Source organism: Anomaloglossus baeobatrachus, chromosome 5 (assembly GCF_048569485.1).
Source record: "Anomaloglossus baeobatrachus isolate aAnoBae1 chromosome 5, aAnoBae1.hap1, whole genome shotgun sequence".
NCBI lineage: Eukaryota > Metazoa > Chordata > Amphibia > Anura > Aromobatidae > Anomaloglossus > Anomaloglossus baeobatrachus.
In genome coordinates this window covers 360413425-360427714 of record NC_134357.1, presented here as the reverse complement: position 1 = coordinate 360427714, position 14290 = coordinate 360413425, and the positions used below count along the sequence as shown (strand labels likewise).

The following is a 14290-nucleotide window of genomic DNA, read 5'->3' as shown; positions in this document are numbered from 1 at the left end:
CACTATAGAGGACTGGCCTATATGAAACACTATAGAGGACTGGCCTATAGGTAAGGCTGGTTTCACACTACGTTTATTTAACATCCGTCCATAACGTTTTTTTAGCGGAAGAAGGGAATTTTGTTTACTTACCGTAAATTCCTTTTCTTCTAGCTCCAATTGGGAGACCCAGACAGTGGGTGTATAGCTACTGCCTCTGGAGGCCGCACAAAGAACTACACTTAAAAATGTAAGGCCCCTCCCCTTCTGGCTATACACCCTCCCGTAGGAGTACGGATTCCTCAGTTTTAGTACCAAAGCAAGAAGGAGGAAAGCCAATAACAGTTTCAAAAACAAATTCAATCCGATAACAAGATCGGAGAACTTAAGAAACAACATGAACAACATGTGCACCCGAAAAACGAAACCCTAAGAACAAATAGGGCGGGTGCTGGGTCTCCCAATTGGAGCTAGAAGAAAAGGAATTTACGGTAAGTAAACAAAATTCCCTTCTTCTTTTTCGCTCCTAATTGGGAGACCCAGACAGTGGGACGTCCAAAAGCAGTCCCTGGGTGGGTAAAAAGATACCACATGAACGGGCTGTCAGACAGCCCTTTCCTACAGGTGGGCCACCGCCGCCTGAAGGACCTGTCTACCTAGGCTGGCATCTGCCGAAGCGTAGGTATGCACTTGATAGTGTTTGGTAAACGTGTGCAGACTCGACCAGGTAGCCGCCTGGCACACCTGCTGAGCCGTAGCCTGATGCCGCAATGCCCAGGACGCACCCACGGCTCTGGTAGAATGGGCCTTCAGTCCAGATGGAATCGGAAGCCCAGCAGAACGGTATGTGTGAAGAATTGGTTCCTTGATCCACCGCGCCAGGGTGGATTTGGAAGCTTGCGATCCCTTATGCTGACCAGCGACTAGGACAAAGAGCGCATCAGAACGGCGTAGAGACGCCGTGCGAGAAATGTAAATCCTGAGTGCTCTCACCAGGTCCAACAGATGTAAACCTTTTTCAAATTGGTGAACTGGATGCGGACACAAAGATGGCAAGGTGATATCCTGATTGAGATGAAAGGAAGAAACCACCTTGGGAGAAAACTCTGGAATTGGACGCAGTACTACCTTGTCTTGGTGAAACACCAGGAAGGGAGATTTGCAAGATAACGCCGCTAGCTCGGACACTCTTCGAAGAGACGTGACCGCCACAAGAAAAACTACTTTTTGTGAAAGCCGAGAAAGGGAAACCTCTTTCAAAGGCTCGAAAGGCGGCTTCTGGAGAGCAATGAGAACCTTGTTTAGATCCCAGGGTTCCAATGGCCGTCTGTAAGGAGGAACGATATGACAAACTCCTTGGAGAAACGTGCGTGCCAAGCGCTTCTGAAAGAATACGGATAGCGCGGAGACTTGACCCTTAAGAGAGCTAAGCGACAAACCTTTTTCCAACCCAGACTGCAGGAAGGAAAGAAAAATTGGCAATGCAAATGGCCAGGGAGAAAACCCCTGAGCCAAGCACCAAGCTAAGAATATCTTCCACGTCCTGTGATAGATCTTAGCTGAGGATGGTTTTCTAGCCTGTCTCATTGTGGCAACAACTTCATGAGATAAACCTGAGGCCGCTAGGATCCAGGACTCAATGGCCACACAGTCAGGTTCAGGGCCGCAGAATTCAGATGGAAAAACGGCCCTTGAGACAGCAAATCTGGACGGTCTGGTAGTGCCCACGGTTGGCCTACCGTGAGATGCCACAGATCCGGGTACCACGACCTTCTTGGCCAGTCTGGAGCGACGAGAATGGCTCGATGGCAGTCGGACCTGATTTTCCGGAGAACTCTGGGTAACAATGCTAGAGGTGGGAACACATAGGGGAGTCGGAATTGCGACCAATCCTGAACCAAGGCGTCTGCCGCCAGCGCTCGGTGATCGTGAGACCGTGCCATGAAAACTGGGACCTTGTTGTTGTGCCGTGACGCCATCAGATCGACGTCCGGCGTCCCCCAGCGGCAACAGATCTGCTGAAACACGTCCGGGTGAAGGGACCATTCTCCTGCGTCCATGCCCTGGCGACTGAGAAAGTCTGCTTCCCAGTTTTCCACGCCTGGGATGTGAACTGCGGATATGGTGGACGCTTTGCTTTCCACCCACGTCAAAATCCGCCGGACTTCCTGAAAGGCTTGGCGACTGCGTGTTCCCCCTTGGTGGTTGATGTACGCCACCGCCGTGGAATTGTCCGACTGAATCCGAATCTGCTTGCCTTCCAGCCATTGTTGGAAGGCTCGCAGAGCAAGATAGACTGCTCTGATTTCCAGAACATTGATCTGCAGGGTGGACTCTTCCTGAGTCCACGTCCCCTGAGCCCTGTGGTGGAGAAACACCGCTCCCCACCCTGATAGGCTCGCATCCGTCGTGACCACTGCCCAGGATGGGGGTAGGAACGACTTTCCCTGTGACAATGAGGTGGGGAGAAGCCACCAACGCAGAGAGTCCTTGGCAGTCTGAGAGAGGGAGACAGTCCTGTCGAGGGACGTCGATTTCCCATCCCATTGGCGTAGAATGTCCCATTGTAGAGGGCGCAGATGAAACTGCGCGAACGGGACCGCCTCCATTGCTGCTACCATCTTTCCTAGGAAATGCATGAGGCGCCTCAGTGAGTGCGACTGGCTCTGAAGGAGAGATTGCACTCCTGTCCGTAGCGAACACTGCTTGTCCAGTGGAAGCTTCACTATCGCTGAGAGAGTATGAAACTCCATGCCAAGATAAGTCAGAGATTGGGTCGGGGTTAGATGAGACTTTGGAAAGTTGATAATCCACCCGAAACTCTGGAGAGTGTCTAGTGCCACCTTCAGACTGTGTTGGCATGCCTCTTGAGAGGGTGCCTTTATAAGCAGGTCGTCTAGATACGGGATAACCGAGTGACCTTGCGAGTGCAGAACAGCTACTACTGCTGCCATGACCTTGGTGAAGACCCGGGGGGCTGTTGCCAGACCGAAAGGTAACGCTACGAACTGCAGGTGTTCGTCGTGTATGACGAAGCGTAGGAAACGCTGATGCTCTGGCGCAATCGGCACGTGGAGATACGCATCTTTGATATCTATTGATGCTAGAAAATCTCCTTGAGACATTGAGGCTATGACGGAGCGTAGGGATTCCATCCGGAACCTCCTGACTTTTACGTGTCTGTTGAGCAACTTTAGATCCAGGACGGGTCGATACAATCCGTCCTTTTTTGGGACCACAAACAGATTGGAGTAAAAACCGTGACCTTGTTCCTGAAGAGGGACGGAGGTCACCACTCCTTCCGCCTTTAGAGCGGCCACCGCCTTCAACAGAGCATCGGCTCGGTCTGGTGGTGGAGAAGTTCTGAAGAAACGAGTTGGCGGACGAGAACTGAACTCTATCCTGTACCCGTGAGACAGAATATCCCTCACCCAACGGTCTTTGACGCGTGACAGCCAAATGTCGCCAAAGTGGGAAAGCCTCCCACCGACCGAGGGTGTGGGAATCGGAGACTGCAAGTCAGGAGGACGCCGTCTTGGCAACGGTTCCTCCGGCTGTCCTTTTTGGGCGTGACTGAGACCTCCAAGAATCTGAGCGTCTCTGGTCTTTTTGAGTCTTTTTTGACGAGGCGAATTGGGACCTGCCCGGTCCTCGAAAGGACCGATAACCAGACTGACCCTTCCTCTGTTGGGGTTTGTTTTGTCTGTGTTGCGGTAAGGATGAGTCCTTACCCTTGGAGTGTTTGATGATTTCATCCAAACGCTCTCCAAACAATCGGTCACGAGAAAAAGGCAAATTGGTTAAGCACTTCTTGGAATGAGAATCTGCCTTCCAATGTCTCAACCACAGGGCCCTACGCAAAACAACGGAGTTGGCTGACGCCACTGCCGTGCGGCTTGTAGCGTCAAGAACAGCATTAATCGCGTACGACGCGAATGCCGCCATTTGCGAGGTCAATGGTGCTACCTGCGGGGCAAATGCACGTGTGACTGAGTCGACTTGCACAAGCCCGGCTGAGATAGCTTGGAGTGCCCATACGGCAGCAAAAGATGGCGCTAACGACGCTCCAATCGCTTCATAGATGGATTTCAGCCAGAGCTCCATCTGCCTGTCAGTGGCATCTTTAAGTGCCGCTCCATCTTCAACTGCAACCAAGGATCTAGCTGCAAGCCTGGAAATTGGAGGATCCACTTTTGGACACTGGGTCCAACCCTTGACCACCTCAGGGGGAAAAGGATAGCGTGTATCTTTAAGCCGTTTAGAAAAACGCCTTTCCGGATAAGCGTGGGGTTTCTGGATTGCGTCTCTAAAGTCAGCGTGGTCCAGAAAAGTGCTTAATGTACGCTTAGGATATCTGAAATGGATTCTCTCGTGCTGCGAAGCTGACTCCTCTACAAGAGGAGCTGGTGGGGAAATATTTAACATCTTATTGATGGACGCTATAAGATCATTAACTATGGCGTCACCATCTGGTGTATCTAGATTGAGAGCGGTCCCAGGATCAGAATCCTGATCAGTTACGTCCGCCTCATCACCCATAGATTCATCTCGCTGGGATCCTGACCATTGAGATGAATGTGAAGGCCCCTCATAGCGAGCCCGCTTAGGTTGCCTGGGGCCATCGTCCGAGTCAGAGTCTTCACCCTGAGGTGTATGTGCCCGTCCCGGAGCTTGGAGGTAATTCAGCTGAGGGGGACCAGGGGGCAATGATTGCACAGTGTCCGTGGCCTGAAGTACAGGCCTAGCTCGCAATGTGTCAAGAATTTGTGACATAGTGAGAGACATTCTGTCAGCAAAAGCTGTAAACTCCGTTCCTGTCACCTGGACAGCATTCACAGGTGGTACACCCTGGGTCACGTCCAGCAGAGGTCCCGACTGTGCAAGTGCCGCAGGGGCCGAGCACTGCACACAATGGGGGTCAGTGGAGCCTGCCGGTAGAAAAGTCCCACATGCGGTACAGGAAGCATATAATGTCTGTGCCTTGGCACCCTTGCGTTTTGTGGACGACATGCTGTTGGCTCTCTGCAATGTGAGAGAGTCTATAGCCAAAGGGCGACCAGCGCTATGCAGTACAAAGTATTTGCAGGAACAAAATACTAAGATTACTACTGGCACAAGAGGGGGTGAGCCCTGAGGGCTGCTTACCGCCCGCTGAATAGCGGGTAAGAGGCGCAGAATTCCTTGTCTGGGTCTCCCCGGCTCCCCTCTGCAGCTCAGCGTGTCAGCAGGAATGGCTGCCGGCGTCTGTGGAGAGGGGCGGTCCGTGGGAGTTCCCAAACAAAAGTGCGGGAAACAGTGTCCCCTCTGTGCCTATTGTGAGGGCTGGAGTATGTAAAAACGACTCCAGCCCTCAGCGCTGATGCACTGACCAGCGTCCCGCCCCTCTCCTGACTGGCAGGTCTGGGGGCGGGACGAACGGAACTAGGCCGCAAAAGCCGGGGACTCGAGTTATCAGCGCGGCCGCCGTAAAAGCGCGGCCCGCGCTGAAGTCCCCGGCGCACCACAAGTGCCAGCCGCGCCGCAGTCCCAGCGGCCGGCGCGACCGTTTCCCAAAAGTGTGCCTGCTTCAGCGAAGCTGAATGAGGCCATGGCACAAGCGCCGCAGCGCTGATGTCCCCGGCGCACTACAACACCCAGCATGCTGCGGTGTGAGCGCCAAATGCACGGGGACACAGAGTACCTTGAGGAAGCAGGGCCATGTCCCTGATGTACTCCGCTCCATCCAGCATCTTCTCCAGGGGCTGTAGATGGAGCACGGTCTCAGTGCCTGGAGACCAGTAAATCCCACTTCACCCAGAGCCCTGTAAAAAGGGATGGGGAAGGAATCAGCATGTGGGCTCCAGCCGCCGTACCCGCAATGGGTACCTCAACCTTACAAACACCTCCGACATACAGTGGGGTGAGAAGGGAGCATGCTGGGGGCCCTGTATGGGCCCTCTTTTCTTCCATCCGACATAGTCAGCAGCTGCTGCTGACTAAAAACAATGGAGCTATGCGTGCGTGTCTGACCTCCTTCGCACAAAGCTAAAACTGAGGAATCCGTACTCCTACGGGAGGGTGTATAGCCAGAAGGGGAGGGGCCTTACACTTTTAAGTGTAGTTCTTTGTGCGGCCTCCAGAGGCAGTAGCTATACACCCACTGTCTGGGTCTCCCAATTAGGAGCGAAAAAGAAAAACGGATCCAGTGCAAATGCGTTTTCACTTCCTATATGTAACACTATAGAGGACTGGCCTATATGTAACACTATAGAGGACTGGCCTATACGAAACACTATAGAGGACTGGCCTATACGAAACACTATAGAGGACTGGCCTATACGAAACACTATAGAGGACTGGCCTATACGAAACACAATAGAGGACTGGCCTATACGAAACACTATAGAGGACTGGCCTACATGTAACACTATAGAGGACTGGCCTACATGTAACACTATAGAGGACTGGCCTATAGGTAACACTATAGAGGGCTGGCCTATATGTAACACTATAGAGGACTGGCCTATATGAAACACTATAGAGGACTGGCCTATAGGTAAGGCTGGTTTCACACTACGTTTATTTAACATCCATCCATAACGTTTTTTTAGCGGAAAAACGGATCCAGTGCAAATGCGTTTTCACTTCAATGCATTTGCAATGGACTCGCGTCCACCTGCGTTCGCATGCGTTTGCGTGCGTTAGACACAGGATCCGTACTTTTGCGTTATTTTAACATGTTTCAAAAACGCTACTTGTAGCGTTTTATACCTTTGTCAAAATAGCGCATCTCACAGGATCCTTCACATTGCGCCGTGAGCTGCAATGCATTTCAATGAGCGCTGGATCCTGCCTAGCAGAATGCGTTGAGTTGCGTTGTAACAGGATCCTGCTTTTGTACTGAGCATGCCCAGAACCAGTCTCGCGTGATCTGTCTCTCTCTCCTCCTCCCTCCCTCACCCTCTCTATCTCTGTCTTTCCCCCTTCCTCCCCTCCCTCTCTCTCCCACCTGAGAGCTGCGGACACTCGTAACCAAGGTAAATATCGGGTAACCACTTCTCTTAGTTACCCGATGTTTACGTTGGTAACGTGTGCAGGCAGCCCTGCTCCTAGCAGCTGCAGACACTCGTAACCAAGATAAATATCGGGTATCCAAGCCCGATGTTTACCTTGGTTACGAGCGTCTGCAGCTGTCAGAAGCCGGCTCCCAGTCTGGCACGTTTAGTTCCCCTCACTCCCGATCACATGACTCCAATGCCCGCCCCTAAACATCCAGTGACAGGATCCTGCAAAGTAAGGCTAAGTTCACATTTCCGTTGATTTGTATCAGTCACATGCGTCGCTTGACGCATGTGACTGATGCGCTGTTCAACGCTGTACAACGGACGACAAAGAACAGAATTCTTTGTCGGATTCCGTTGTGTGCGGGGGGCGGAGTTCGGGGGCAGAGCCGAGCGGGGGGCGGGGCCAGGCGCTGAGGATGTCAGTGGAAGTGCTGCGGTCTGCATGGCTGGGGACAGGTGAGTGTATGTGTGAGTGAGTGTTTGTATGTGCATGTATGTATGTATGTATGTGTGTGCACATGCAAAGTGCGGGAGGGGGCGGAGCCGAGCGGGGGGCGGGGCCAGGCGCTGAGGATGTCAGTGGAAGTGCTGCGGTCTGCATGGCTGGGGACAGGTGAGTATGTGTGTGTGTGTGTGTGTGTGTGTGTGTGTGTGTGTGTGTGTGTGTGTGTGTGTGTGTGTGTGTGTGTGTACATACATGTGCGGAGTGCGGGAGGGGGCGGGGCCGAGCGGGGAAGTGTCGGCCTCCCTGCACACGTAACCAGCCTAAATATCGGGTAACAGCAAAGCACCCGATGTTTACCTTGGTTACCCGATATTTACCTTGGTTACGGGCCTACACCGCTTAGCGCTGGCTCCTTGCACCGTAACCAGGGTAAATATCGGGTAACCAACCAAAGCTGGTGACGTGTGCAGGGAGCCAGAGAGCATGCGCAGCGAAATCCGACGGATCTCGCTGCTCAAAAAACGTTACATGCTGCGTTCCCCCCGCCCGGCGGTCAGTCGTTCCACGACTGATCAGTCGGGCGGAGGGTGCAACGCAGCATCATCAGTCACAATCCGCTGCTCATACAAGTCTATGGGAGCAGCGGAATCCGCTAAACGGATTCCGCTGTTTACAAGAGCAGCGGATTGTGACTGATAGATTTTAGCGGAAATGTGAACTTAGCCTAACACATGCGTTTGCATGCGTTTTTTGCTGTAAAAGCAGGATCCGCTTTTGCAGCAAAAAAACGTTCAGGACGCATGTTAAATAAACGTAGTGTGAAAGCAGCCTAACACTATAGAGGACTGGCCTATATGTAACACTATAGAGGACTGGCCTATATGTAACACTATAGAGGACTGGCCTATAGGTAACACTATAGAGGACTGGCCTATAGGTAACACTATAGAGGACTGGCCTATAGGTAACACTATAGAGGACTGCTCTATATGTAACACTATAGAAGACTGCTCTATATGTAACACTATAGAGGACTGGCCTATATGTAACACTATAGAGGACTGGCCTATATGTAACACTATAGAAGACTGGCCTATATGTAACACTATAGAGGACTGGCCTATATGTAACACTATAGAGGACTGGCCTATATGTAACACTATAGAGGACTGGCCTATATGTAACACTATAGAGGACTGGCCTATATGTAACACTATAGAGGACTGGCCTATATGTAACACTATAGAGGACTGGCCTATATGTAACACTATAGAGGACTGGCCTATATGTAACACTATAGAGGACTGCTCAGGTACACTATACTGGAAACCCCACCACAGAACTAGTCCGTTCTACTGTGAACTAGTAATAAACTCCACTACTACAGCATGTAGGGTAAATCTAAATATCCTACTACCCACCCCCTAATCTAAGAATTGCCCCCTCCTCCGCACCCACCTTCATAGACAGACACTTACACAGTGATGTGCTGCTTCCATTTAGGACTGTGGGTGTTATTCCGAGTTTCTGTTTTCTTTGATTGTCCATCGACTGACACTTCCACATAAGGGTTTGGGCCAAACCAATTCTTCCGGACGTCTTTCAGTTTGGCGGATATAACTAAGATATACAAAATAACGATTATATATTTCATTAACACCTCCAGAGACCTCACCAGTATGATCACCTTAAATGTATCCTTGACATACAAGATCACTTTCACTGGACTTTCCCTTTCGGTAAACATGATGTACACAACATGGATTTCCAGAGTTTGAACATAATGTTCCCTCCACACACTTAATGGAATTTATTCTCAAATCCAATGTTTATTTGGATCTGGTATTAACTGGAAAGCTGTGATCGTGCATTAACACCCTCCGTGGTACTTTAAAATGTGAGCACGTGTATTTAGTCCTCAGTAGTTTCCCTCTACACAATTGTGATGTTTGATGTGGAAGCTCAGAGCTGAAGGGCTTGAAAAGCATCTAGATTAGCTCCATAGTAGCTTTCCAGTAGAAAATCCATTTGCCTTAGTTTGTTTCTTCGGTTCCTGCAAGTTACCCATTCCTGCAGAAAGTGTAAAGTCCTGGTCATAGTGAGATGTCCACATTCAAACCAAGAGTTAAGTAACCCCCCACTCTCCACCCCTTATAGCTGGAGTGCACAGAGTCCAGTTCTCGGACGGCTGTGGACAGACCATAGGTTCGCCTTGAACTAGGGTCCATCCACCCTCACTGAAGAGGATTTCTCTTTACATGAAGCCAAGGGAACATGTAATTATTTCTGACTCAGAAGTGTAAGTGGAGAAACACTAAAATAATACATTCTCTCTGTCATTATGACTTCCGTGGACTTCGAGAGACAAATGTTGTTTCCACATAGATAGTGAGAAAAACACTATCTGACATGAAATCAGAATAAACCTTTCCCATTTTAGGTCAATTAGGAACCAAAATGATAGATAGATATGTGACGCCCCTTGACTATCAGGTCGTCACAAGGTACTGCACAAGCTGCCCTTCCGTGCAGTATTCCACCTCCCTCTTGGTTCTGGGTCCCTACCTATATGGTGTTGCCTTCAACAGCAAATCAAATCCGAGATACACCCTGCACCACACCCACCAGACACACCAGTGGATGGCTTGAGTAGAATAGAGTCGCCCACTTGGGGGTCAGGGAGGGGAGTGAGAAGTGTAGTCAGTGTGTGTGTAGAGGAGAGTTGAAGGAGAGAGGTTGGGAAGTAGCCCTCGAGCTGTGAGGAGCTCAGAGGAAGTCGAGAGTGGTGACTCCTGAAGGAACTGTCTAGGTTGCAGACGGTGGTCTGGGCCTAGAGTAGTTGGACCCCCGGTCGCAGGGGATTGCGGCGAGGTGCTCGGACCTGTCGAGGACGACAGCCGGCAACCTAGCACTATCACCGGTCCGAGACCGAAGGCACGACGGGGTACACGGACCCTTGGTCGAGGAGTAGCTTCAGGCAACCCGACAATTCACCTGAGGAGAACGGAGCCTTTATGATCCGTTCCCACCCGCTCCAGAATCGGGGCATTAGCGTAACGATGGAGATAGGACTTTCCAATCCAAAACGGTCCAGAAGATCCCAAGCGTGAGCCCTGAGAGCAAGCTCCCAATACTTAGCCATAGTAGGGAGCAAGGCCCGGCTAGTTCTATGCTACCGGACCCACAAGTTGAAACCAAACTAAGTGCCAGGAGGCAGGTCACGGATCACCAGGCAGCACCATTGGAACGGGACCCGGACGAGCTCCCCTCAGTGGCAGTGGTACCCAGAGACTTTGTTTACCCAGTTGTCAGTGTCTGCTTATGAACTGAGTACGAGAGCGACCCCTGCACCCCACGGCACTTCCCCTCACAGAGTCCCGGGGCATCCCCCTACCCGTGGAGGGTTACAACACCTTGCTGCCCCACTCCATCACCCCGGGTACGCCCAGCGGCGGTACTACCCAATTTACCGTACACCACAGGTGGCATCACGAACTGTACATCAACTCCCCTGTAAATAACCCTCTTTCATTTGAGTGGCCGCACGACCCCCGGATCCGGAGACCCTCGAGCCACAGCGAACCCGGATCCGAGCAGCTCGTCTGCTTCCACAGGGGCGGCACAGATAGATAGATTGATAGATTTCAGGCATTTTCATTAATTTCTGGAAAGTAAAATGTTAACGTACACTTAGAGTACTATGCCTTTACACAATATAAGCAGCCCATATGATGATGTCATGTCTTTGGAAGCTTCTGATAGGTTTATTGCCAACATCTGAGTTAGAGACACACCTGTGGATGTATTTTAATGTACACCTGAAACCCACTGCTTCTTTGTGTAGCATCATGGGAAAGTCAAAGGAAATCATTCTAGATCTAAGGAAGATAATTGTGGTTTTGCACAAGTCTGGTTCATCCTTGGGTGCAATTTCCAGATACCTGAAGGTGCCTTGATCATCTGTACAAACCATTATACCCAAATACAAACAAGATGGGAATATCCAGCCATCACACCACTCAAAAACGAGACGGGTTCTGTGTACCAGAGATCAACGTGCTTTAGTAAGACATGTGCATATCAACCCAAGAACAAATGCAAAAGACCTTGTGAAGATGCTGGCGGAAGCTGGTATGATTTTGTCATTATCTACAGCAAAATGAGTACTGTATCAACATGGGCTGAAAGGCCACTCTGCCAGGAAGAAGCCATTACTCCAAAAGAAACATAAAAAAGCCAGATTAATGTTTGCAAATGCACACAGGAACAAAGACCTTAATTTTTGGAGACGTACTGTGGTCTGACAAAACTAAAATTGAACTGTGTGGCCATAATGACCATCGTTACTTTTGGAGGCAAAAGGGAGAAGCTTTGAATCTTAAGAACACCCTCCCAACTGTGAAACACGGGGGGTGGCAACATCATGGTGTGGGGTTGTTTTGCTGCAGGAGGGACTGGTGCACTTCACAAAATAGATGGCATCATGAGGAAAAAAAAGAAGATTAAGTGGAAACACTGAAGGAACATCTTAAGAGATCAACCAAGAACTTAAAGTTTGGGCGGAAATGGGTCTTCCAAATGGACAATGACCCGAAGTATACCGCCAAACTGGTTACAAAGTGGCTTAAGGATAACAAAGTCAATGTTTTGGAGTGGCCTTCAAAAAGCCCTGATCTCATTCCTATTGCAAATGTATGGGCAAAATCTGAAAAGGCCAGTGCGAGCAAGGCGACCTACAAACATGGCTTAGTTACACCAGTTCTGTCGGGTTGACTGGGACCAAATTCCTACCAACCATTGTGAGAGGCTTGTGTAAGGAGATCAAAAACGTTTGACCCAAGTCATACAGTTTAAGGGCAATGGCACCAAATACTAATGAAATGGATGGAAACGTTTGACTTTGCAGAAAGTAATAAGAATATCTTAAAACAATCTCTCTAATTCTGCCATTTGGCAAATATAAACGTGTGTGCATAATATATATATATATATATTACACACACACACACACACACTTATATATGGACAAAATAATGGAAACACCTAACGTTTTGGCATCATAATCTTCGAACATGTTATAAACATGCAAACTGTGACATATGTTAATGTTTTGTAGTTGATTATTTGTGATATGTGTATGTAAATTAACTGTTTTGCAGAATTGTAAGAACATTGATGAGAACCTGATACCAATGGTAGACCTCTCGGATTTTCAAAGAGGCCAAATTGTTGGTGCTCTTATGGCAGGCGGTAGTGTAACAGAAAGTGCCCGAATGCTTGGCATGCCAAGAGGTACTGTCTCCAAAGTAATGACTGCGTTTGAAAGAGAAGGAAAAACGTCCGCAGCAAAGCACAGATGCGGACGAAAGTCGAAGTTGACTGAGAGACCGTCGGACTCTAAAGCGAATTGTGAGAGCATCGCAAGACCACGGCTCCGAAAATCACTGTTGAGCTCAATGAACACCTACAGAACCCAGTTTCCACGAAAACTGTTCGTCGGGAGCTGCACATATCTGGATTCCACGGAAGAGCTGCAATTAGAAAACCGCTGCTCTCAATGACAAATGTGTCCAAGTGTTTAGAGTGGTGTAGAAACCTCCAGAATTAGTCCCTCGAGCACTGCAAACATGATATTCTCAGACAAATCATCGTTTACCCTATTTCCGACCTTCGGCCGAGTGTACGTTTGGAGACAGCCGAAAGAAGCATTCCATCCAGACTGCCTTCTCCCAACAGTAAAACATGGCGGAGGTTCTGTGGTGATCTGGGGTGCTATTTCGTGGAGATCCGCCGGGCCAATGATCTCCCTTTATGGAAGAATTAACAGCCGAGATTATTTAGGCATTTTGGGCGACCAAGCGCATCCCATGTTTCAAGCACTGTTCCCTGAGGGGAACGCCATCTTTCAGGATGATAATGCACCAATTCATACAGCTAGAATCGTTAAAGCATGGCACGAGGAACATTCTAATGAAGTTGAGCATCTCATCTGGCCCCCACAATCCCCAGACCTCAACATTATTGAGCATATATGGTTGATTTTAGAGATTCAAGTTAGATGTCGATTTCCGCCACCATCGTCGCTCAAAGAACTGGAGGGTGTTTTACCTGCAGAATGGTCTAAAATTCCTTTGGAAACAATTCACACCTTGTATGAATCCATACCTCGGACAATTGAGGCTGTAATCGGCGCAAAAGGTGGACCTACACCATATTAAACTAACTTTTCTTGAGGTTTCCAGGTGTTTCCATCACTTTGTCCAACTCCTACATACATATACATATGTTACATACATACATATACACACACACACACACACACACACACACACACACACACACACGGGGTGGTCCCCCAATATGTAGCTTGATTTAGAGCTTGCTGCCTCGGTGGCTGCTGTAGGTCACAGAGTCTGGATTCTTTATCAAGCTATGTTATTCTGAAGATATACCTTGGACTGTGCACTGAGGACTTTTCTGAGCTTTCAGATAATATATTGTTACTGATATGATGTAAGAGAATGCTTCTATACAGTAAAACCTGATTTTTGCATATTTAAATGCTGTTGTAGTGCATTTCTTTTTATATAATATCAGGATCTAAGTCTACCATAAAGAGAAGACTTCATGAAAGCAAATACAGAGGGTTCACCACAAGGTGGAAACCATTAAATCAGCCTTAAAAATAGAAACCCTAGATTAGACTTCACAAAAAACATCTAAAGAAGCTCCCAAGTTCTGGAAAAGCATGGTATGGACAGGTGAAAAAAGATCAACCTGTATCAGAATGATAGGAAGAAGAAAGTATGGAGAAGGCTTGGAA

At 49.1% G+C, this 14290-nt stretch overlaps 1 protein-coding gene across 2 annotated transcripts in view; it reads right to left on the bottom strand.

Annotated features, from left to right (window-relative positions):
* Nucleotides 1-14290, bottom strand: part of ITCH (itchy E3 ubiquitin protein ligase) — a 403298-nt gene that overhangs the window by 79149 nt on the left and 309859 nt on the right. For both annotated transcript variants that reach the window (XM_075349943.1, XM_075349942.1), the window contains one exon: nucleotides 8946-9087. In XM_075349943.1, the coding sequence (XP_075206058.1) occupies nucleotides 8946-9087 (142 nt within the window). The remainder of the gene's footprint in view (nucleotides 1-8945; nucleotides 9088-14290) is intronic.